Genomic DNA, 27,690 nt, shown 5'->3' with positions numbered 1-27,690 from the left:
TTGTTTTTGCCAGGGAACCAGGGCAAATAGCAAAAAGTCAGCTACTGGAACAAATCTGAAAACACACCCCAACTCAACATCACCAGAGTTAAAGATCGTTAGTATCACCATAAGAAGCCTGAATGGCAAAGAAACGGAGCTAGCTGAAGAATTAGATAAGTACCAGATCGACATAATAGGGGTGACTGAAACAAAAAAGACAAAAACTGGTGAGATCTTTCTGAGCAATGAATACAAAATGTTATATTCAGGAATTGACAATCAAGGAAAAGAAGGAGTAGCCATAGTATTCAACACAAAATATGAGGCTAATCTTCTTGAATGGCAGGCAGTCTCAAATAGAGTGATGTGGGCAAATATCAGAATGGGGAATTGGGCAGTGAGGCTTATTTCTGCCTATGGTCCCACAGAGTGTTCTACTAAGGTAGAAGTGGAAGAATTTTTTGAGGCTTTAGAAAAAGCAACTGACAATGAAAAAGGAAAAGTTGGTCCTTGTTGGGGATCTAAATAGCAGAGTAGGAAATGATTGTCAGACATACAAAAATATTTTGGAAAAATTTGAAGAAAAGAGCAAAGCTAATAATAATAATGGCAAATACTTGTTGGATTTCTGCTCAGGACATTAATTGGTTATTACTAACACCATGTTCCAACATAAAAATGTGCACAAATTCACATGGAGAGAAGAGGCAAGGAATAAGAAAAGTCTCATTGACTATATTATTGTTGATAGTGTTGTTTTCTCCCTGATGCAGGACACCAGAGTGTACAGAGGATTTGAAATTGGAAGTGATCACTATTTAGTCTTGAGCAGGATAAAATTGAATTTCATATCGAAAAGAATAACATGTAAGAAAGTTTTAAAGCGAATAAAAGTTGAGCAGCTCTCAGATGTGAACTGTAGACTAAAATACACAAAGATTATTGAAGAAAAAATGAAAGCGTTTGAAAACAGGAACCAATCCTTGGAGATTCAGTGGCAAGCCTTGAAGAAAGCCCTGATTGATTCAGCCAGAGAGGCATATCATGAAGTTGTCTGCAAGGATAGAAAAATCAGAACTCCATGGTGGACACAGGAAGTTAAAGAGGCAGTGAATGAAAAGAAGAAAGCATATCAAAAGTTCCTGTCAAATAAGTCAGCTTGTGCTCTTAGAGAATATAGAGACAAATGCAGGAATGCTAAACACTGTGTAAAACTAGCTAAACAAAAGTCATGGGAGGACTTTGACAAGAATATAGAAAATAAATATCAAGAAGGTGGCAAAATATTCTGGAGGTTGTTGAAGAAGCTTAGGAATGGAGAAAAGAGTGCTGTAAAAGGAGTTAGAGATGATAAAGGTGACATGAAAATGGAAGAAAAAGATATCCTTGAAGTATGGAGTAATTACTTTGAAAACTAAATGAAACAAACAGTGATGACAGCACAGTGGTAAAAAACACTGACCAGGCATGCAGTCAGCAATATATATCCATACTTGAATTAGGAAAAGCCACCAAAGGCTTGAAATGTGGAAAGCCAGCAGGAGTAGATGATATTCGACCAGAAATGCTGAAGTATGGTGGTATAAAAGTCTTGCAGTGGCTGCACTGCATAGTTCAGAAAGCCTGGACAGAGGGACGAATTTCCGATGATTGGAGTTGAGCTCTAATAGTACCCATATATAAAAAGGGAAATAAAACTGAATGTGAGAATTACAGAAGTATTTTCCTACTGAGTGTTCCTGGCAAGATTTATGCCAGTATACTTGAGAAACGGTTAGGTTAGGTCATAAGTCATCTTATTTATTGTAAACATAGAATTCTAAAAAATACAAAACCTTAATTGCTGAGTCAGAGCGTTTTTGCCTAACAAATAAGAAAAAAAAAATCTTTCACAATGGATTGACATGGAATTCTTGGTACTGCATCTAGCAGGATTTTTGGGTTCAGTGCCAGTATACATGTGGCTTCATCATTTCAATTTTTAACGATGAAAATACTTTGTTTCATTTGAATTGCCTTTAATGCTGCCATCAAAATTGAACATATCTTTTGCTGTCTGCTTTTAAATGCTATTCTGATTTTCTGAGCTCAAAATTTTTATAAATTTCTCTGTTTGTATTATTTTCTGATTGTAAAAGCATACTTCTGCTGAAGTACTTATCTTTGAAAATTCTTTCGTTATCAATTTTGTTGATCTTGGAATTCCAATTTTATTTTCCATAACACAAACTTCATCATTAACAAACAAGTAATACTAAGACTATCTCAACATTTAAAAGTTGCTGTTTAGTTTCTTTCAAAAGCTTTTTACTCTCAGTTTTTATTGATGAAAAACAGAATTTTGTTTTTCAAAATTATAAAAACAGAATCTAAACATTTCTTCACTTGTTAGTAGATATTCGTCATGATTCATCACAAATCCGCCCAGCTATCGAATATTGCTTCCACATATGGGATGGGGCCCTCTAAAAGCTCTCTCAAAATGCTCGACTCAATACAGAGGAGAGCAATTAGACTTATTAGTGATCCATCCCTTACCAACTCTCTCCCCCCCCTCCCTCACTTTCACACAGACATATGGTCTCTGCAGTACGTATCTTCTACAAATATTTCCATGGGAAATGCTCATCCGAATTAACATCAGTAATTCCTCTGTTCAGTACTAAGCTCATTGGAACACGTGCAGCTGCTGCACAACATCCCTTCACAGTACACCTAGAAACAAACCGAACATGTTTCTTTTCCTCTTCCTTCATTCCTGTAACTGTTGCACTGTGGAACAGTCTCCCACCTGCTGTGTTTTCCAAGGAATACAATTTAAAGTCATTCAAATCAAATGTAAACAAATTCCTCCTTTCCCAACCCACTGTAAAACTCAATGTAGCTTGGAAATACCAAAGCACTTTACATAGATTTTTACAGAGGTCAAGTCCCATGAGATTGTTACAAAAATAACTTTGTTTATATTTTATGCTAAATATTAATGTAAATAACTCTATGGGAATTGACTGTACTTACTGCTTTAACAAAAATTTTTAGAATGTAAAAAACAAAGGCAATGCTTTGCCACCGAAACTTTGTATAATAGCTATACATGAGGCACAAGAAAGTTGTTTATGATTTAAAGTGTATGAGAAAGTTGCTTACGAGCTCTGCGTATAAACACCTTCAAAGTCAGTGTCAAAGAGATTCCCAACGTTCAGACAAGTTTCCGCTGCCCAACAAAATAGGATTAAAGGAGCACGGAGGAAAAGAAAAAACGGGTTGGTCTTAACAGAAGATCAAGGAGTTGTGCTGAATTCTTTGGGGGTTACAACCCTTCGTGCAAGGTCCTGGAGAACGTGAAATAAAAGGGACTGAGCTGAACATCGTGGTCGGCAGAGAACCAGGGAGTGGGCAGTTAGAACCAGAGGCAGTCGGCAGTTAGAGTACGGCAGTTATCGGATTCAGAAATCAGAGGCAAGCGCCAATTATCAAGGTCAGCAGTTAGAGTTATCGTCATTGGCAGTTAGAGGCAGAAATACCAGCAGTAGGATCCAGAGCACCAGACATTACAGCGAGCCCACGCCAGAGGAGAAAAATGGGAATGACGAGAGAACAGCTGATGTAAATACCTGAGCCAAGTGTCGGTCGAATGTCTTTTGCTGCGGGAGGTCAACCGAAGCCAATAGCCATAGAGCAAACTTCAAGCGCCGGAGAATTTGACCGTATGCTGAGACCTTTTGCCTGAGCTATTAGAGTGCTGCAGATTGCAACCCAAAGCCTGCCAAATCCCTAACAAGATGCCGCTGAAGCAAGAAGCCTGAGACCCGAGATGAAAGAAAGGGCATAAGGACTTTAGTGCAAGACCTTTGATCGAGTGTGACACAGAGCCTCTGTAAGTTTGTTCCGTCTTTTGTTGTACATTTCCTTTATAATCTAGGAGGTATGTTATACATATCTCTTAGACAGATAAGAATTAAGTTAATAGTAATAAGAAGTGTCCATAAGAGATTCATTTGGTATATTAATAATTGGCATTAGATTTGTGAAATAACTTGGCTTAGTTTGCTAACCTCTTAGTGAGTAAATTTAGAGTTTCAATAATTTGATTTAACAAGTAGAGAGGTAATTGAGTGATTATATTGTATAGTTATTTAGTATTGAAAGGGGAAATTTGTTTCTTTATGCTGAAAGTCTAAAGGATAGGTAGAGAGAGTAACCTCCCTATCGTTTAATTAATGTACTTTGATATTAATGAATAAATGTGTTTTATTCATTTGTTTAATTTATATGTCAATAGAATGCCGCCTGATCATTTAATTTACAATACACTGTTCCTAAATAAACTCGGACTTGTGAGCTTGAAACAACTAATGCATTAAAAGCGTAGTTGAAATACTTGAGAACTACGACTGTTTTTGCAAACTTTAGTGAAGGAATTTATGCTAGTGAGAGAGAGAGAGAGAGATATCTACTGGAACGTGTTACTAAGTCTTATGCCAATATAGAAATACTGGTGGCACAGTCTTAACAAATAAATTTTCCAGTGTTCAAAGGCATACGACTACTAAATACGAAAGGTGGATAAACATAGTACGCTATAGAATAAGTAAGAAAGGTTACAAAAGCAAAAGCGCACTGCTAATAAGAATAAAGAAGATTTTACAATAACTCATTAGACATTCATTTGTGACACCACTATCTATACACGGTACTAATGTACTATAGGTTGACCGACCAACCTCCTGTGTACGGGCTCAAATTAGTGCTTCAACTGAAAATCTTATAGGTTTTAAACAATTTAATATATTTTCAGCAATTTTTGAATACTCGTCATTCCATAAATGTGAGAACTTTCCTTAAAAATCTGTCCATTTTGCAGATAAATGACTTGTAACTTTTTTTTTTTCACTTTTTTTTTTTAATTTTTATTTTTTTTTCAAAATGGAATTTCTTGTTGGAGAATATTTAAACAATTTAAAAGAAATCATTCTGTAGAATCTGTTCTACATCATCAGCAAGTATCAAAGAATTCTTATTGAACTTTTTATCCTTACTGGTAACTGCAGGTCTTCTTTTAGAGAAACGTTTTCTATTAAAATTGCTCTTTATTGTTCGAAATTGTCTACTATTGCATGTTTGGCAACTAATTCATCTACGACAGGTGCTTTGAGTGTCCGTCGCTCCTATAAGGTTCGGCTAGGGCAACTCGTAATATGGTGGTGAGTGTATTCTCGAAAGCACTCTGGTCAGTTTTTGCACGAAACTTTTATAATTTCTGTATTCGGCTTTGAAAAGATGTTGGATTTAATATCCACTTAATTTATATAATTTGGCATCCCCAAAGTGAAGCCTTTTGGCTCTTTATTTTAGTAAATAATTCATCTACTTTTATCATGTGCTGTGTGACAAATGGAAACATTGGTCTTTTTTTTTTTTCTTGAATTGGGTGGCATTTTTTCATCATCTTTGCTTTTATTTCATACCATTAGTATGTTCAAGATGATGAAGTTCACTTTTTGCTGATGATGCTTGCACTGTAGTATTTTGGAAAACATTCACATCTGTTTCTTGCCATCTATAAAATAAAATATTTAAAAAAAATCCTACAACCATTCCTCATGCATTTTATTAATTGTTAGAGGTAATTACAATAAAATTAAATTAGTGTTTACTCAAAAATATTTATTAATAATTAAATATTTATATTTAATACACATGTGCAAACTTTATTGAGACCTCAATAAAGGTCGAAACCATTCTGGTTAGTGGCCCTTCTCATAATGCATAGTATTATACATGTCTGTAAGGATATGTGCACTGCATTATGGGATACTAAGGCAATTAATGTGAAGTCATTAGCCTGTGTATGCAAGTAGCACAGTTGTGAAGTTACTCATGTGCAAACTTTGTTTGCTTACACTTGGATAAAGGATGAAACCAAGAATATAATTTCTTGGCATCTTTAATTTATCAAAATATGGGTATGCCAAAATGTGCACACACTTTGTCACATAAATTCCTGGTCTTGCAGCCTAATAATGGACAAACAGATATATCAAAATAGATATATATACAAGTGTACCAAGATTACATTAGATCTTTCAGTCTGATTAATCAGGTCTCATGAGTAATGTCACTTCTACCAAATTTAGTGTTCTTGAAACAAATGCTAGAAAGTTTTGCATCAGACCTGTGTTTTAATGGGAAGATTATATAAAGCAAGCTGTAAAGCACTTATTCATTAACCAGTTTTAAAACAGGAATGATTTCATGCAACTTACTCAATTTTGGGAAGTTACCTTGCTCCTTTTATTTTTTAACAGTAATTTTAATTAAATTTTCTTTGAACTTTGCAGATTTAATTACAGATTTAATTCTCTTATTGTTGGCAGCATCTTGTAGGAGGAGAATTCATACATTACTTATTGTTATTTTAAATTATTCTATTTTTATTTTCTCTTTAGCTAATTTAGCATCTAAGCCAAGAAACTTGACAAAAAATTCTGCAGTCATTAAAAGATATATGTTTACCTAAATAAATGTAATCATTTTTATTGCTGTTATGATAAAAAGGGAGTAGGCTTTATGATTACAACTGTTAAATCTCTCCTTGTCTATATCCAACCTTGTATGTTAATAGTCAGTCGTGGAAAGTAAATTAACTATATTTATATATAATTTTATTTTGGTTGGTTAGAATGTTTCAGATTTGTACCCATGATGGTGCATTGATTCAAAATCAGCATGTTGTGAATTCCAAAGAATGAAACTCAGATTTAAAAAAAATAAAAAAATAAAATAAATTGTTTACAATAAACATATATACAATAAATACAATCAGTATGTTCAATATGCTGGCCTAGTTGGCCGAGTAGTTAGCGTATCCACTCTCCAGCCAAGGGGCTGTGGGTTTGAATCCCACGTAGGCATGGACGTTTGCGATTGTCATTCACCTTCATACATTCATTTACCCAAGTATAGATACACTCTTCCAATATGGATTGGGTCACCATGGGAGTAATAGACCCAAAACCCTCCTGCAATGGGAGAGGCCTTCACCTTACAGTGGGTAGAAAAATAGGCTGTTCATCATGTTCAATATACAATATATACAATTCATGTATAATCTAATATTCTCAATTTCGAATATTCTCTATATCTAAATTTTTATTAAATACAAAAATAACTACTTATTGCCATTTTAAGAATTATGCAGTATGAGTTCAAAGAAAATTCTTCCATTCTCTGACTACCACAGTTAAATTCAAATCGTAACTGATAACAACGATACAAAATAAATAAATAAAATGAATAGAGCATTCAGCTAAAAGTTCCATAGTTTCATTCAAGTGAAACTTGATTAGAAGGAAACTTTTTATGTGGCATTTATTTCAATACTTGCTGGAAGTTTTTCCACTTGGTTATATTATAAATTAAAGATGCCAAGAAATTATATACTTGGTTTAATCCTTTATCTAAATGTAAGCAAACAAAGTTTGCGCCTGAAGTATTTTCAGAACTGGGGCAACTCGTATATATAGAAGCTAATGACTTCACATTACTTGCCCTAGTATCTCATAATGCAAAGTACATATCCTTACAGACCTGTGTAATGCTCTGCATTATGGAATGGGTCACTACCCATGACCTTTATTTAGGTCTCATCAGTGGGAGCAAGACCCAGAGTGCCCATCATGCAAAGCACATATCCTTTTGGACCTGAATAATGCTACTGACACTAAGACAACTGATGTGAAGTCATTAGCTTCTATATACGAGTTGCCCCAGTCCTGAAAATATTTCAGGTCCAAACTTTGTTTGCTTACACTTGGATAAAAGATTAAACCAAGTATATAATTTCTTTGCATCTTTAATTTATTTATCTCAATACTGTTCTTTCTTTATTTTAATTTTTCTTATATTTGCTTCTACTTATTCATTCTGCTGTCTCTCTTTCCTTAATCATAATAAAAGAGATCTGACTTGATTATTATATCTAAATATATCTTCTTCTGGCAAGCAAGGAAATAAATTTACTTCAGCACATCTTTCCTTTATTTTGGTGAAGTAAGCATTGAAGAATAATTGCTCTGGCAATAAAAATACATTTAATTGAGCAGTTCCAAAGGTATTTCCAAGAAAAAGAACTTTACTGCAGATTTCATCTCGCTTCAGGGAATTTATACCACTTGCTTCACATTAAGCACATAACATTCTCACTAGTATATGAAGGTTTGATACATTATACTGTTCTGTATGAAATTCAGAAGCCCACTTTTGCACTGGAGAGTAGATAAAGATGCACATGAACATTTTTCCAAGATCATAGAATTTAGCTTGGTAGTTTTTTACTCCTTTCCAGCTCTCCTTTCTTGCTTGCTTACTTGTCACTGCTGTCATTCCTGTTACCCAGTGACAACTATTCTAAAAATTCACACTAAGCACATTCCCATTATCAAGATTCAAAGCAAAACTCAGGTGACTAAATGGCTGCCGTTAGTACAGTGATTACACTTAGAAGTATATGGCATAGGAATACTATTATAAACAACATAAAATAATGTGCATACAATGTTATATAAAACAAGTGGATATTAAATCCAGCATTATTTCAAAGCCAAATGTAGAAACTATGAAAGTTTTGTAAAAAAAAAAAAAAAAAAAAGAACCCTTTTGGCTCTTTATTTTAGTAAATACAATGTTATTTCTGTGTAAGTCCCTAAGGATTACAATATTATAGTAAACAAGTTGTGAATCATATACACTTCAAATACATTTAAATCTCCTTTTCTATTGCCACTGCATAATCACATGTCAATGCATACAGTTGCATTAATAAATGAACAAATACATATATATATATATTTCAAACTGATTTATCACATAACACAACTTTTATCTTGTTAATGAAATTTACAATCAGTATACAGGAGTTCTCGATCAGCCATTCTATTAATGCATTCATTGAATACTACCTCACTCCTGAAACTCATGGATCAGGATATTATAACTGTCTTCAAGTCATGTTATTTAAGAACCACTTTCCCCCTCCTCTTCTCAGGCTGTTGCTGCTACTGAGAGTGAAAAAACCTTTAGAGACTTGGAAGGAATACAATATGTGCATTGTGCAGAGAATAAATGCAGCATGAAGTGAGGTGATGGCATAATACGTGAATGATGTTTGGAATAAGCTGCTGAAAATATATGTTCATACATTCATGGGCTGTTAGCTAGAGTTTGAGGATTAAGATGTAGAGCATTTCTTGGAAATTATAAAGCAGAGCTGTCAAACAAAGAGACAGAGGGGGGGCTACAACAAACTGCAACTGCACCAACATCATCTAACCCCCACCACCACTAGTATTTTCACAGACAATCACAAACATCCATGCCCACAGCGAGATTCAAACCCACAACCTTTTGGCTAGAGAGTGGATATGTAACCACTTGGCCAACCAGGCCGGTTATATATCATCAGACCACACAATCTAAAAAATCTAGCAGCACAGAATGCAGGAAAAGAGGAGGTGGGGGGGGGGAGCAGAAGAACAAGAAGAGGAAGATAAGCCCCTCCAGATTTTTTTTCAGTGAATAATTGATAAATTCATTTGCTTCTGTTAATAAGGCATTTCGAATTTTTGAGAAATGGACTCCAACATGGAGAGATTTTAGCAAAGTAGAAAAAGAATGTAAGGCTGCAATTGCTTGCTACAGAGAAATTTAAGCAGAAAAGGAAAGGCAAACTGTACTGAGTTGGACATAATGTACAAATTTCTAAAGAAGCCCACTACTACTGTTATGCCATCCTCTTAAGATGAACCTAGATCTTTCATAAGTTATGCATCTGGTAAACCATTTCAGTATGCTTTGTTGTATTTCCTAAATTTTGAGGAATTTGTTGTTGGTTACCTAGCCTCCCCTGTCTCTTCTAATGAAATGTTCGATTAATAATGCAGTATCTGCGAAGAATTATTCTTGTTCCATGTGTTTCCAGATGATTATTTTGCTGGTAAATGCAGGGAAGCACTTTGTATTGGCATTTCGTTATTTATTATTATTATTATTATGTGACACTTCCAGGGAGTCCAAAGACTCATTGAGGGAGAGTGTGCCAACAGCATCGAACGATTTGATCCCCTTCCAACTACTAACTGCGCTCAAACTTGCTTAACTTTTTGCAAGCCATTAGTAGCAGAGGCGCTACCAATCGAGCAACCTTTGCTGGCATTTATTATAGTACAGTACTTCACATGGTTATTTTATTTTGTAATTGTAAATTTTATTATTTCACTATAAACAAAGAGTAAAAAATTAGTTAAAATATAATAAAAACAGACCTATATATTTTAGCATTTGGGCATGTTAATCGTTAAAATATCTTTAAGTTCATAAAGTGAAATCCAACTTACAATACGATCATTGGAATGAGACACCATCATAAGTAGAGAACTAAATGTATGTAGTACTGAAAAAAAAAAAAAAAAAAAAAAAAAAAAAAAGAAAGAGAAAAAAAAAAGTAAATTATGATTATGTAAGATTTTTTAGTAGGGATGTGATGAATATTCAGTTTTACTTTGGTATTTGGCTGATTCGTGCATTTTTCAAATATTTGGATTTGGTAGAATCATAATTATTAGTAAGATTTGTTTGGTATTTGGCTTTAGCCAAAGCAGAAAAATTTCTATTACAGGCATCATGACAAATGCAAACAGTCAGGAAAGGTCTCTCCTTATCTCGTGCAACTGCATACAAAGGCTATAGGTATATTTGCTATAGGTACTCTTTGGTGTTTTTATTTTAGTCTGTATTATGCGGTCTTAAAAGTTGTTTATGTTCCGAAGTATTAAAATTTGTTTTAAAATATTGAAGAAAAGGTACAGTTTTGTCATGAAGAATAAAAGATAAAAGGAAGCACATCTGATTAATCATGTAAAAAGGCAAACATAGCAATGAATTTGTAAAAAAAAAAAAAAAAAATAACAGAAAATTATTATTGAAGGAGAGCTTACTTTACAACTCTGTCTCCACCACTCAATCCACCAACTACAACGAACTGCAACTACACCAGTGCCATCTACTGCCCACTACCACCACCAGTGTAATACTATGCTTCATAGTATTATATAAAATAACAGATTTATAAATACAAATTTATAAATCTGTTATTGTTAATACAGATAAAAGTTGTATTTACATTAACATATAATTTATGTTGTGTATTTCGTGCAGATAGTCTTTCCATATACAAGAAGAAGATATTCTTTTGGTATATGGGAAGATATGGAAATTCTTCTTTATAATTAAAAAAAAAAAAAAAAGAATAACATTCTAACTAGCTAATCTCTCAGTAATATTCTTTTTTAGAGAAATGCCATAGAACGTTTCTGTGCTGAGGTTAAAAGACTTTGCCATGCAGAAAAAAGAAAAGATTTTGTGTCAGAAGCTTATCTTCTTACACTTGGGAAATTTATCAATATGTTTGCTGTATTGGATGAATTGAAGAATATGAAGTCAAGCGTAAAAAACGATTACGCAACTTATCGAAGGTATTATAGTATAAGTCACTTTAATTACAATTCTTAATTATTATGCTTTCAGTTATTGCATTGAACGACAAAAATAAGTTTTGTTTGCTTCTATTTCTTTACTCTTATAATGCCAGACCACTCTTGGTTGGCAATGGCTGTGTGAGTGTTGCTTGGTGTGAGTGGTGTGTGGTCTGAATTACCTTAGGAAGATATAGTTTTCATGGGATACTTAGAGGGATCACTAGTGAGGAAGAGGAGGAGAGTGTTTGGAGTGGTGAGCACGTGAATTTGTGTACCCACTTGGTCTGTGCAGTTGGAAAAGAAAAGCCAGTTGATATTGGGAACGTTAAAATCTCCAAGGAAGATAACCTCACTGTTAGTTTCAGAAAGACTGATGACATTGGGAGAATAGAGTCAGTATATGAATTTGACAGAGTGAGGCAGAGAGAGAGAGAGAGATTTTCAGTCCAAGAGGATCATAATTGGATATTCTAAGTTGAATGGTTTCTGGCATGGTATATCAGAGCAAACATATATTCACAAATGCCATCTTTTAACGAGGAGGAGTCAAAGAGAGTGTGCTTGGGAGAGTTGAGATGAGTTGTGTTTGGCGATGCTGAAATTTGAGTTTGTCAGAAGAAGCAGGAGGACTTTGTAAACTGGAAATGGACATGCTGAGGTTGGAGCTGATATCATGCATATTTATAAAACAGATCTTAAAATCTTTGTTGGGTTTGTTGTTGACAGAATGGATCACAGGCATTTCCTATGCAGTACTTGTATTTGGTTTCCAGGAGGGCTGTTAGGTGTGCTTGATTTTTTACTGGGATTCCTCTTTTGCAGTCAGTGTTCCACATTTCATCACTGCTTTGGTTTTTTATTATCAAAGATGCTGGCGAAGTTAAGATCAGGCTGGGCTCATGTGTGATTTAGGGAGAATTGCCTTTGAGATTGTTTTTCATAGCGGCCATTAATTCTTATGCACTCACCAGTGTATGTGCACAGGTTACGTTCACCCAGTTGCAAGTTTCACTAGTTGTAAGTGTTCCATCCCTTCTTTTGTTTGGTGGCGTTTAGTGATTTTTCTGTGATTGAAACTATATTTTTTGGTTAATTTGGTGATGCATCCTTCAGTGTTGGCATTGCATTATTTTGTTTTTGGTCTTAATTGAGTTGTGCGTGATCAAGACAGTGAGGTTATGAAGCTGGCTGGTATCAGCAAAACGTGATACCCTATCAAAACTTTGATCATGAATATGTTGTAGTTTGACTTCTGTTGACTTGATTGGAGAAAGTTTTGCTGATAGCAACAAGGTGCTGCCTCAAGCTTTCAGTGCATTTTCCTAAATTCAGGAATCGTTTTACTGAAGGGAAGCATAGTGCACAGAAGAAAGGCTGGTGTTCAGGTTTCTGAGAAATTTATGTGCTGATACATTTTTATGCAGCAAGTATGTTACTAGTGGCAACAAAAATTGCACAGAAGACTTTTTTGTTTATTTGTGTCCATGATTAACATCTTTTACTGCTTACCATATTCATGGGATTTATTCTTTTTTTTTTTTTTTGATTATTTCTTGAATTTCATTATCACATTTAAAAATTTTTCTTTTTAATATAGTTTTTGTCTTCTCTAGACTTTCATTTGTTGCTGTATTTATTATACTGTTCTGTCTATTCTTCTTCTTTTTTTTATTTTTATGTATTTATTAATTTTCTGCTTGTATAGCCACTGTATATTTGTTTCACTTAATCTGGTTTTATAAATGGAAATTTCATATTTTGTTTTGCTGCTGCTTTATTAATTGTGGTCATTATGCGGTACTCTTCTTAATAAAGAAAAAATGTAGTGCTTAATTTGTCTCTGTACTCTCACACCTAAAGAAAGTTTTGAAGTTTTTGAAAATTTAAAATATAAAAAGGATATACAAGTCTTGAAGTTTTTTTTTTTTCTTCCCTCCCCATCTAAAATAATCTATAATTGATTTCTGTCTTCTTGCTCACCAGATAAATTCTTATCTTTAAGTTTATAGAAAGACTTCATTACTTTAAAATTCTTTTATACTACAATATTATTAATTTTTAAACTTTTGTTTAAAGCATGTTCTTGATATATTTGAATATTATTATTAATTTTTATATTTGCAATTTTTGCATTTAAATCAACTGCTGATATTACATAATCGTTTTTGTTTAATTTATTATTATATGTTTCTGCTTGTTCTCATAATTCAATGCTGTCATTTTCTTTTCCTTCTGGAGCACTGTCTCACTTTCAGTACCCACATATCCCCATTTAAAATTTTAGTAACCTTACCATACTCCTTTTAAAATTTTAGCGACATTAGTGTATTTCCCCCACCCTATCCACCAAAATTTGGGAGGAGTTATAATAGTAATTCATTCCAATTTGAATAATTATGAAGATATTTTTTAAAACATTTGTATTATAATAAATCACAAACATTTTTTAAACTTATTAAATACATATTTATTTATACAAACACAATAAACATACATTAGATTTAGTGGAGATATTTAGCCAAGTTTAAAGGAGAGTTCTGACCCTCTGTGGTTTAGACCAGGGATCGGCAACTTTTACAGACTCACAGGCCACATTCAACTTTTATTTTTAATAATCGGGCCGCAAGCGTTTAATTAAGAGAAAATAGTGAGTAAAAAAAAAAAATACTTTTTAAGTTATCAATTTTATTATATCAATCTTAAAAAACACAGAAATATTTAAAGTTTGAGATTACGAGATAAAGTATGATATTCACGTAATGACATCTGATATTATATTCTTTTATATCGGCAACAGTTTTATGACAAATAAGACAAAGGGGATTATCCTCATTTTCAATAAAGAAGTGCTTGCTGTTCCATTCATCATTAAACCTTCTTCCTTCATCTGCAATTTTATGTTTTCTTGAACCGATTTTTGAAATTATTTTTAAGAAATATATATCCTCTAAAAATAATAGTTGGGGGTGCTTAAGGGTCAAAGCTGTATAACTGAGAGGAGACCTCCACATAGCCTTTAAAGGAATGCGGAGAACCGACCACGGCTTCTGACCTAATGTCCAATCCTCACCTTCTCGTGGTGCACCCTGTTGGGTATCTACTTGGATACTGAACGGACGAGGATGGGCTGGCAATTTGGGATTTAGCCGACCAAATTGTATTCTTATTGGTTAAACCAAAATATAGAATGATGGTACAACATGACAAAATTTCATGCCGGCTGGGGCGTCGCCCGGTTAAACAAGGCCCCCGTTGTTTTCGCCAGGGAACCAGGGCGAACAGCGAAAAGTCAGCTACTGGAACAAATCTGAAAATAAACCCCAACTCAACATCACCAGAGTTAAAGATCGGTACAATCAACGTAAGAAGCCTGAATGGCAAAGAAATGGAGCTAGCTGAGGAATTAGATAAGTACCAGATCGATATAATAGGGGTGACTGAAACAAAAAGACCAAAACTGGTGAGATCTTTCTGAGCAATAAATAGAAAATGTTATATTCAGGCAATGACAATCAAGGAAAAGAAGGAGTAGCCATAGTATTCAACACAAAATACGAGGCTAATCTTCTTGAATGGCAGTCAGTCTCAAGTAGAGTAATGTGGGCAAATATGAGAATGGGGAACTGGACAATGAGACTTATCTGTGCCTATGGTCCCACAGAAGGTTCTACTAAGGTAGAAGTGGAGGAATTTTTTGAGGCTTTAGAAAAAGCAACTGACACAATGAAAATTGAAAAGTTGGTCCTTGTTGGGGATCTAAATAGCAGAGTAGGAAATGATTGTGAGACATACAAAAATATTTTGCAAAAATTTGGAGAAAAGAGCAAAGCTAATAATTATGGCAAATATCTGTTGGATTTCTGCTCAGGACATGGACTGGTTATTACTAACACCATGTTCCAACATAAAAATGTGCACAAATTCACATGGAGAGAAGAGGCAAGGAATAAGAAAAGTCTCATTGACTATGTTATTGTTGATAGTGATGTTTTCTCCCTGGTGCAGGACACCAGAGTGTACAGAGGATTTGAAATTGGAAGTGATCACTATTTAGTCTTGAGCAGGATACAATTGAATTTCATATTGAAAAGAATAACATGTAAGAAAGTTTTAAAGAGAATAAAAGTTGAGCAGCTCTCAGATGTGAACTGTAGACTAAAATACACAAAGATTATTGAAGAAAAAATGAAAGAGTTTGAGAACAGGAATCAAACCTTGGAGATTCAGTGTCAAACACTGAAGAAAACACTGATTGATTCTGCCAGAGAGGCATGTGGTGAGGTTGTCTGTAAGGATAAAAAAATCAGAACTCCCTGGTGGACACAAGAAGTTAAAGAGACAGTGAAGGAAAAGAAGAAAGCATACCAAAAGTTCCTGTCAAATAAGTCAGCTTGTGCTCTTAGAGAATATAGAGACAAATGCAAGAATGCTAAACACTCTGTAAAACTAGCTAAACAAAAGTCATGGGTGGACTTTGGCAAGAATATAGAAAATAAATATCAAGAAGGTGGCAAAATATTCTGGAGGTTGTTGAAGAAGCTTAAGAATGGAGGAAAGAGTGCTATAAAAAGAATTAGAGATGATAAAGGTGACATGAAAACAGGAGAAAAAGATATCCTTGAAGTATGGAGTAATTACTTTGAAAAACTGCTAAATGAAACAAGCAGTGATAACAGCACAGTGATAAAAAACACTGACCAGGCATGCAGTCAGGAATACATATCCATACTTGAAGTAGAAAAAGCCATCAAAGGCTTGAAATGTGGAAAGGCAGCAGGAGTAGATGATATTCGACCAGAAATGCTGAAGTATGGTGGTATAAGAGTCTTACAGTGGCTGCACTGCATAGTTCAGAAAGCCTTGACAGAGGGATGAATTCCCGATGATTGCAGTAGAGCTCTCATTGTACCCATATATAAAAAGGGAAATAAAACTGCATGTGAGAATTACAGAGGTATTTCCCTACTTAGTGTTCCTGGCAAGATCTATGCAAGTATACTTGAGAAACGGTTAAGAAGAATTGTGGAAGAAAAGCTTGGTGCAGAACAAGCTGGATTCAGGCTAAATAGAGGCTGTCAGGATCAGATCTTCACTTTACGACAAATAGTCGAGAAAGCATGGGAATATAACAAAGATCTGTATTTAAGTTTTGTCGATCTGGAAAAGGCATATTACAAGGTGCCAAGAGAGAAGCTATTCAGTACGCTGCAGTTATATGGTGTCAATGGGACATTATATCAAGCAATACTTAGTCTTTATTTGAGTTGTAAGTCCACAGTTCGAATTGAAAGAAGTACAGGAAGATGGTTTAATGTTAAATCTGGTGTGAGACAAGGATGTACATTATCCCCTCTGTTATTCATTATCTATATGGATCACATTATGAAGGAAAGTGGTATTAAACATGATATCAGAATTGGAGATGTTAATGTCAACTCTTTGCTTTATGCGGATGATGTTATACTTCTAAATAAATCCGCTACAAGTCTGCAAGATTCTCTGACTAAATTGAATAGCTCTTGTAATAGATATGGTGTGAAGGTCAGCAATAAAAAGACAAAGACAATAAAAATAGGCAGAATCATTGAAAATGTCAACTGTGTTGTGAATGGAGAACCTGTGGAACAAGTAAAACATTTCAGCTATTTAGGCACGATTTTTACTGAAGATGGTAAATTAAATATAGAAATAGACAACAGAATCAGCAAAGCTGGTATGGTGGGAAGTCAATTAAATAAATTCATATGGAATAAGAGAGAAATTAGTCGGAACACTAAATTAGCTGTATACTAGACAGTGTTCAAACCAGTTTTAACTTATGGATCTGATAGCTGGGTCAGAAGTAAAACACTTGACCAAAGACTAGAGACTGCAGATATGAGAGTCCTGAGAAAGATTATAGGCGTGAACAGATGGCATCAATGGCAGTATCATATTAAAAACGAGAATATTAGGAAAGAACTTGACATTGTCAGCATCCAGGAATGCTTTAGCAGAGCTAATCTCAGGTGCTATGGTCACTTAAACAGAATGGGCGAGGAAAGATTAGCGAAACAAGTGTTCTCTGCCAGGTTGGCAGGAAAACGACTGAGAGGAAGACCAAGATATAGGTGGATTGATACGGTACAAAGTGCTTTAGACGATAGAAATATAAGATCTGATAATATTGGAGTGTTGACAAGTAACAGACTGATTTGGAGGAAAATTGTAGATTGGAAATTAATAATGATGTAATTTTTTTCATGTAGTACTATCATATCCTGTACACCCCTTAAGGGTACATGGCAGGAATTTGATGATGATGATGAAATAATAGTTGATGTTATTGAATTATATTAAAATACGTACCAGAGAATGCGACTGAAAAATTGCACCAAAATCTCTATTTTCGTCGGATGAAGTTGCCTGGTTATCCCACACGTGATGACTCACACGGTTGACTCGTGCCAATTTGCATGGCGATATCACGAAGTATGGGTATAAAATTATTTTTCATTTATTATTCATATTATAAATTGCATTCTTTAAATAATTCAGCATACAGGCCACATGCCATCTAAGTATTGTTAACCTTTTATGGGCCACCAAAAATGCATGTTTGGGCCGCATGCTGGCTGCCGGTTGCTGCCCCCTGGTTTAGACTATTAGAATTGAAACTTTTAATGCTACTGCTTTGAACCAGTCAGTTCGAACACAATCATGACTTCATCCAAATGCACTCTACCAGAGGTGAGATGAAATTTGCTAATTTCCTTTAATTTTTTTTACTTATTTAAAAATTTAATTGTAGAATCGACATGCACTTATCAGTAACAGTAGGACAAGAAAAATATAAAAGTTTAAAAAAAAGTAATCAAAATTTAAAAAGTAGTGTCACATAACCCCCTTCCCGAAGGGATATGTGGCACTGTTATTATTATTATTATTAAGAGAGACCTCCAGAGAGTCGCAAACTCATTGAGGGAGGCCATACTATTCACATTAGCTATCATACTTGTTCTTGAATTCATTCATGCTACTTGCACACACACACACAACATCCAATGGCATTCCATTCTAATCACGCACCACTCTATTAGAGCAAAATCTAGCTCTTACTTCCTTCTTGACAGCATTCATTCTCAACTTCCAAGGATGCGAAGGCATCCTTGCCCTACCATCAATAAAATGAAAAATTCCATTTACTGAAATTCTGTATAACAATTTCCAAAGTTTGTAAGCCTCAATCATCCTCTCCCTCCTGTTTGCTAGTGTCTACAGCCTAAAAATTCTCAATCTGTCTTCATGATCAGTATTCCACAATCCTAATATCACAATCCTTGACACTCTTCCACTATATCAGACTCACTACCGAAAACAGGAGACTAGACCTGCATGCAGTAGTCCAGGTGAGGTCTTATCAAGGCCTTGCAAAGAGGCAAAATGACTTCATTATCTTTATATGTCAAGGTGATTCAGCATTGCAATTATTTTTTTGAGTTGTATATGCAATCCTTGGTGCATGTGTCCCCTGAACTTCAACTTACTATTTACTAACACTCCAAGATCCCTAGCCTCATCAGTTTCTTCTAGCATAATCCCACCAATATAATACGACATTGGCTATCTAATCATGCCAAAGTGAATGACTTTACATTTACTGACATTGAACTGACATCCATTTTCCCATGCCCACAATTCCAGCCTATTCAAATTATTCTGCAAGTACTGCATATCAGCAGCACTCCTGATTACCCTACCTATTTTTGCATCATCAGCAAATTGCTGTATGTCACTTGTCAAATCCTTCCCAATATCATTAATGTACTGGTTGAATAACAGTGGACCAAGCACTGATCTATTGTGGTACACCACTGGCTACCTTAAACCTTGCAGACTCACATCCCCCATAAACCACTTTTTAATATCTGTCAGTCAGCCATCCTCTTATCCACACTAATATTCTATAATCCAAACCCATATTCTCCAATTTATGCAACAGTCTACCATGCTGTATTCTGTCAAAAGTCTTAGCAAAATTCAAAAGTTCACAGTTATCCATTCTCCTTGCTAACTCAATGTTAACATTATTATAGGATGTGAGCAAGTTGTTTAATCATGTGGTAAATCCATGCTGTTCATTGCAAAATCTAGATTCTTCTCTGTCAGCCCATTTCTGAATGAAAGCCCTAGCCAACTTTTCCAAAATCTTTACCACCACTCCCAAGATACTGATAGGTTGATAATCAGATACATCAGTCTTTGCACCACCCTTGTGCAATGAGATTGTCATCCATTCTCTCCCTCCTGTGAAATCTTTAATGTTCTGAAATCTGCAAAATCTTTCACGAGTCAAATTATCTTAGCCTTGTCGGAGGAACAGCCAGTGGAGTTGAACACTCTTTATCTCTCAGTTCCAATTTCAGAATTTTTATTCAGTGTGTGTGTGCAACATCCCTGTACTTCCTCTTCAGTTTCTTCAGCCAGTGAAGAGGTGGTAGTGAGTGCAGTTGTAATGGGCAATTTAGCAAAATGGTTAGTTAAACAGTTTCTTCAGCATCTGTCATTCACGTACTTATCTGCATTCAGCAGAGTTATTCTTTCATATTCATTTTTTTTTAATTTTCTGCATAACAATAGAATTCTTTTGGGGGTGTCTTTAGCTTGTAGACTTTGTTTTTCTCTCCCCTCTCCTTTTCAGACAGCTTTCCGTACAACAGCTTGACTCTTCTGTCCTGCTCCTTATAATTTTAATAACTGACATCATCCTTATTTATGCATACAGCATTCCTTACATGCCATCTTTTTCTTACACATCCCTTACTTAATAAGATTATGCATCCATTTCATTCTTACCACATTTGTTCTTTGAACTCAAAGGACACATTCTGATATTGCCTCATTTAAGTGTTTTTTAAATTATTCACATGCACTGTCGGTATCCTTCTCATCCAACAACCAATACCATAATTGCAGAACCCAGAAGATAATACCATAGTGCAGAACCCAGCATACTCCTCAGTTGGTCATAATTTCCTGCCTTGTAATTCAGCATATAACCTTTTCTGAAGGGAACATTCATAAACTTAACCACTTCCCAAGTCAGTACCACATGATCAGTGTGACCAACTGGAGGCAGAATAGTTACATCTTTAACTGAAATCCCCTCTTACACTATAATCAGATCTAACTCTTTGACCACCAGTTCCTTCTGTCACATGCTTCTTGAGGAAGTTGTCTTGCAACAGCTCAGTTAAATCATTTTCATTCCTCTCATGCGATTTCACAGTTACCTAATCAATGTTCAGATAATTAAAGTCCCATATGATGATTATCTTTTTGCACCCGATGATGTATTTCTTCGTCACTAGCAACTGATCCACCAGGTCTAACATCACTTCACTATGTGTTTAACTTTGCTAGACTCCACCTCACTCTCAGTGGCTTCAATCTCACTGCCACATGAAAAACTGTTATTAGTATTGCAGTCAGAGGTGACAACTCTAACTGGATTCAAGTCATCTGATATCATTAGCAGCAGCACCCCCCTCTCCTATCCTTTCTAAATATACTATTACCTTTCACCTGATACCAGTTACCTTGTCTGCTTCTGACAGCCAGGTTTCGCTAATGCCTACGATATGAGGTCCCAATATATTAACCGAGACAACAAACTGTACACATTTGTTTCTGATATTCCTAGCATTTGCGTACAGACATAATAAGTTACCTGCATGATCTTTTGTATACTCTTGTCTGTGTTCTGCATGGCACAGTTCAACTTTCACATCTCTATTCTTATCTAGTTCCTTACTTGCAGACATCTTTACACATGCTTGATAGGTCTCAACTGGATGAAGACAGAATTGTTCTCTCTTCATAATCATTCCCATAATAAAAACTCTTCCCATCATGTAACACAGTTATTCAACATTGTCACTCTTACACACAAATTCTCACAATTCCTCACATCAGAATTAAGTTTCCCTGACTCTCTGTGTTAGGTTTCATATCAATTAATAATTTTTTCAAGACTATATTTTTTTAAATTTTGAATTGAAACACTGTTCTAGAGCATATAATCCAGTTATTGCTATGCCCTTTCTTTTTTTAATGTAACTTTTATTATTCTTTTATTCCAGCATGTGTAATATTTTCTTCTTGTATAAAGATGCCTGTAGTACATTTTAAACCAGAAACATAATTGATGGATGCAGTAAAATAATTAATCTCTATTAAACACAAATATTTAATTTTATGTATTAAAACATCATTGGTGTGAGCTGAAGAATAATAGTAGAAATTTTAATACAAAAAGAATAGAAAAATGAATGTGCTATAGTAGAATTCTTCTAAGCATCCACTCAGCCAACCAAGCTGGCTTATTTCCAGCTTGATTGGCTGGGTGTTTAGCATATCTACTTTCCATCAAACAGATTGTGGGTTTGAATCCTGCTGTGGGCATGGATGTTTGTGATTTTCTTTAGGTGAGAGATGAATTTCATCACCTGATGTGAGAATGCTGCTCTTCTTATTGGATGACCAAAGTGGCTTGAAAATATTCTAGGTTTTTGTCTCTAGAGCAGTGTTTCTGGACTATTTAAAAGTACACAGAAAATAATAATAAATGAATGAATATATATATTTATAAAATCAATAAAAATGGAAAAAAAATCTTTAGCCCATCCACGATACAAATGTACACTTATATACCCACCTTTTTGCGTGCCCTGTATACTTAGATTTGAATATTTATTCAAAGAAAAACTGCTAAAGCATTACTCCTTCATCCTTAAATCATAATTGACTACCTTTCTCTTCCAAAAGTTTGGGAAATTATTAGTGTCAGTTGCATTATTTTTTAATTTAATTTACATGTATATATATTTGATATATTTTCCACTAGTGTTTTATCTTAGCTACTACATGTCACATGCTCAGACGAATTCTTTTGTAATCCACCCATCTCTATCTCGCACTGATGATGTTTTGCAGTATATAAAATAAAATATTTGTGTTTTAATAAACATTAATTTTTTACTGTGGGATACTTGTTTTCAGTTTAAAATGATAAAAAAAAGAAAGAATTTATAGTAATTTATCTCTTTTGAAATAGATTTATGAATCCAAACCATAATGTCTGCCTCTGCTCTTCAGTATGTCATATCAAAGCTATTATGTTTCTTTTATTTCTTTGTTTTTGTAATTATAAAATAATTAGCTATTAATTATTAATTAAATTATTAATTTAATTAATAATTAATAGTTAATATATATATATATATATAGTTTTTTTTTCTTTTTTTTTTTCTTTTTCATTTTATATCTGTTCTAGGTCATTTTTCAAAAAAGTCCCTCGGAATGTTTGTCTTTTGTACAAAGCTTTGATATTTCAGTGAGTAGTTCAGAGGTATGGCTGCTTCTTTAAGGCTTGCTAGTCTTGCTTTCCTCTAAATTTAAGCTGATAGGAATAACATATTATATCATTGTCATTCCCTCGTTATGCTTACACTGGTAATGCTCGCTTTCCATAGCTCCTTTTCTGACAATAGGTCATACCACAAGAAGGCTGAAGAAGATATATTTCACTTATGATCCTTTAGTATATATTTATTATTTTTAATTTGGTGAATTTTGTAGAACACCTTTATATGTATATTTTTACATTAACTAGTGTAAATAAAGTTAATATGCTTGATCATAACTTTTTATCCTCCTCCCTATTAGAGCTGCTCAGTTTTTGAAAGTGATGGCTGATTCTCAAGCATTGCAGGAATCACAGAACTTATCCATGTTTCTTGCCACACAAAATAAAATAAGAGATACTTTAAAAGAAAGTATGGAAAAAATTCAAGGCTATGAGGAATTGCTGGCTGATGTTGTTAACATTGCAGTGCAAATGTACGAATCAAAAATGTATATGCTTCCAAGTGAAAAGCATATGCTGGTTAAAGTAAGTGTTTCAGTATAAGGCAGATTGCACATTTATTATAAGATTATGTTTGAATTTATTAAATGAGCATTTTAATTAAATTCTGAAAATAGAATTTGCATTCTGTTATTACAAATAATCAGATGCGAGGGAAATGATTATCTTCAATTTCTTTGCATTCTTCAGATAACCATTTAATTTTTTGAAAGCTTTACCTCCTTTTTTTAATCTGTCTGTTCAGATAATCATACTCTTCATTGTTGTTTGCAATGTACCAGATTGGTCATAATCTCTTAGGTGATCATAAAGTTGTAACATTTCTTGGGTAATCCAAGATTTATTAATACTGCATTTTCTTCCTAGGATATTTTCATCTGCTTCAATAACTGTCCTTGAAAACTGTTGATAAGAGGTATCAGGATCAAGAAAGTCAGCAAGTATTTCAGAAAGAGCAGAAGAAAGATTTATTTTAAATAATTCTTTAGTGGTATTTGATTTGAGTTGTGTAAGGTTAAACTTTTGTCTTCATATTTTCCTCATGGTTCTAAATCTATATTTCAACATAAACGTTGCTATGACTAAATTATGGTTACTTCCGATTTCAGCACCTGGAAAGATCTAGTTCTTGCTGAGTTTATAGAGGTTTTATATTTAGTTTTTATAAGTGTATAATCAATTAGGTTCTGAGTTCTTCCATTTTCATGACCTTTTATGTGGAAAAAGTTCTGTTATTAGTGAGATCATTCTGTAAAAATCAAGTTCTATCAATTTCTTTCCCCTGTCATTTGTTTCTCCTAATTCAAAAGGTCTGACAAAGGAGAGAAAATTCCTATACCTATTCTGATTTTTGCATTCAAATCCCCTTGTACAGTTTTTCTTTTCACAGATAAGGTTATAGATTTGGTCATAAAAGAGATCTGCTTATTATCATATGAATTTGTTGGTGTATATACTTGTATAATAGATATATTTAGTGGTTTATCCTTTAATTTTACTACTGCATGATTACTATTCACAGGTTTAAAGTCTATGACACAATGCTGCTTAATATTTTTTGGATCAAGAAACGAACTCCTCCTTGCTCTCCTCTTTAGTACCTGAGTATAGAAAGTGATTTCTTTCCCGTTGTTAATTTTACAGATTCTGGCCCTCTTGTTTCACATAAACCAATGATAGATCATTCATAGTGTGCTAATTCTTGTTGCAGAATCTTGAATTGACCATGTTGATATAATGATCCAACATTCCATGTTTCAATCATAAATCTGTTTCTCAGATGAAATTCATTTTTAAATATCTTTATATTCATGGAAAGGTCATTGTCATCAGTAGTACATGTTTTGTCATCTCTCCTGGTCTCTCCAAAAGATAATGTTTTATTTATTTATTTTTATTATTGTTATTTTTTTTTATGGGTAACAACTGAGCTGGCATAACCTTCTGTAAGGCTTTCTTAATATCTATGTAGTGGATAATTAAGGACAGGTGCCCATCTCCTCTCCTGTCTTTGCCTGCAAGCATTTAGTTGTATACGGTGGAACAACCTTCATGCCTAGTGTGACCCTACCAGGAGCATATATATGTATACTCCTGATATGCTTCACTTGTTTGTTCACCTATGTCACTCCTCTGTGATGAATTGGTATAAATTTTTTGCAAATTTCCATTAGCTGGAATGATTCCTGATCTTGGCGAGTCATTGAAAATAATCATATATAGAGAATTAATTATTAACAAAAAATCATTTATTTATCAACAAGAGCAGTATGTCTCGTCTGTCTCCATCTTTATCTGTTTCCAGACATTGTAAAACATCAGTAAGGTGAGCTTTTTACCCGTGATTCTGTGCATCTCCAGACATACAAATCCCTAAATTTGTCCTATCTTAGAATAATGTTTTTTGTTAAAATATGGGATGCCACACTAAAAATCTCTCTCTCTCTAAATATGCATGATGCAGTCCAAAAGAGAGTAATTTGGTTAATTGGTGACCCCTCTCTTAAAAACTCACTATTTCAGCACTATCTTATGATGTATTGTTTCCACAGGTATTTTCATGGGCTTTATTCTGCTTAACATCCTTCTTCCACTTCAAACTCATACATACATAAACAGCTGGTGTCACTATCCAGTTCCAAACATAACAAACCAAATTCTAGTCCTCTTCTTTAATATCTTCTACTTCTGTGATCTGAAACAGTCTTCCCCATAACAGGTTCCTTCTTCTTGGCCACTTGCCCACACACACACATACACATGGCACTAATAGAGAAAATATCAATCCCACACAAGAGAGGTTGTGAGACCTATAGCACTAATGTGCTATAGGTCTCACAGCCTCTCTTGTGTGGGATTGATATTCAAAAAAATAAAAAGAAAGAAAAGAAATATATTATTGCATATGGTATTGTATGTTTTGTTTTGTTAGTTTTTGAGAGTTTTGAGATTATATATATTCTGAGTTGATGGTTAAGGTATTAAAAGTTGATTAAGAGCAGATTTTGGAAATATGTGGATAGGAACATGATGCCCTATATGGGATAGCTGAAGTCTGTGAAAAAGGTATTTTCTTAGTAAGTTACTCATTTTCTACAATAAAGTAACAGTTGAGTTGGATAAGAGAAGTGCCAATGCCATGATATTACTAGACTGAATCTGGTCACTTGAATAGGAGGGGGTTGGCTGATGAACAGACATAAGAGAATAGTACATATGGTGGAATTGAATTGAAGCCGGTTAGCTGAGTGGTTAGCATATTCACTCTCCAGTCAAGAAGCTGTGAGTTTGAATCCCTGTAATAATTTGTGACTTTCTTTAAGTGGAAGATAAATTTTATTGTCTGGTGCAAGACCGCCACCCCCTGCTTATTGCGGAGGCCTGAAGTGACTTGAAAAAGTATCAAATTGATTACATGGTACTTTTGCAGAATCAATCTACCATGTAAGTCTACAGTTAAGTGTAAGGGATTCTCGATTATGTAAAAATAAATAACTGTACAAAAAAGAAGTATATAAAATTAGAAAAAAATCCTTGGCTCATTCACTGTACTAATGTACTATAGGTTTAACACCCTGTATGAATGAAGTCAAAAACAAGGGGGCGGGGAATGACCATTGGTTTACCAAATGGCTCTATATGTTTGATCCACTACTACACCTAACTGTAGACTTACATGGTAGATTGATTCTGCAAAAGTACCATGTAATCAATTCTTTAGCTATAAACTGTTGAGTTTGGCCTTCTTTGTGTAGAGACACCATATGAAACTTCTTAGCTTCTGATATGTTGCTCGTTTGACCCATGTTTAGCAAATGATTAACTGAAATCCACACGCAAACAATTCTTCACACACGAGTCAGTCCTGCAGTTAGCACTCAATTAAATATTTATGTATTTTTCAAAATAACTTTGACATTTTATTTTTATATATTGATACACAACAAAATTATTTTAAGAATAATAAAATGTGCTATAAAAACAAACAAATATTTTTATTTAAACATTTTATAATTAAAAGATACCATGCAGTATATACAAATATTTGAACAATTGTCCTTATATTATTTTCAAATAATATAAGGACACAATTGTACGTTAATAAATAATACAATAGATAGGAAGGTATTGATTAAAGTTTTTAATTAATATTGTAGTATACGTTGTCATTTCCTGAAAAATCAAAAGCTAAACGATACAGTAGTACCAGCATTAGCTAGTGGACCAGTTATGTGCTTATAATAATAAATCATTTAAATTCACATTGTATAGAATATAATATTATTACATCAAAAACTGCATACACACACACACAATTTGACAGACTGATACCTCAGTGTGCCGCCACAAATGACAACTGATATGACATAGTCAATAGCTTTTGTCACCAGTGGATATAAAGCCCATAACAATGGGTACAGGATGCTTGCATAGCTTTTTTAATTATAATGTGCACATATTTTTTGTTATTCTTGAACGGTGTGAAATCATACTGTGTAAAATGCAAAAATGTAATATCTTTACTTTATATATCTATAAAACAGTGGCATAGTGCAGGTAGTTATCTTTAATCTTGTGCTCTTTGGTTATTATGAAAGTGATACATAGCTATAAAATGAGTACTCATGATGCATATTCAGTTTATATTTGTCTTAACTGTTTCTTGAGATACAATACATGCTCGGAAGTATTTAGATTCGGAGAAGGTCATAAAAGCTGATCACACAAATATCTGTAATGCATGAGCAGATAAAAGTGTGCCAAAAA

General features: G+C 34.1%; 1 protein-coding gene across 1 annotated transcript in view; it reads left to right on the top strand.

Annotated features, from left to right (window-relative positions):
- Positions 1-27,690, top strand: part of Cyfip (Cytoplasmic FMR1-interacting protein Sra-1) — a 452,821-nt gene that overhangs the window by 70,754 nt on the left and 354,377 nt on the right. Inside the window, exons 5-6 of the mRNA XM_090396405.1 lie at positions 11,332-11,513; positions 23,223-23,448. Of these exons, the coding sequence (XP_090252531.1) occupies positions 11,332-11,513; positions 23,223-23,448 (408 nt within the window). The remainder of the gene's footprint in view (positions 1-11,331; positions 11,514-23,222; positions 23,449-27,690) is intronic.

Source organism: Typopeltis vanoorti, chromosome 8, assembly GCF_054136105.1.
Source record: "Typopeltis vanoorti isolate ZY-2024b chromosome 8, IOZ_Tvanoo_1.0, whole genome shotgun sequence".
NCBI lineage: Eukaryota > Metazoa > Arthropoda > Arachnida > Uropygi > Thelyphonidae > Typopeltis > Typopeltis vanoorti.
The sequence above is the reverse complement of the archived record's forward strand: the minus strand, read 5'-3'. Positions and strand labels throughout refer to the sequence as shown.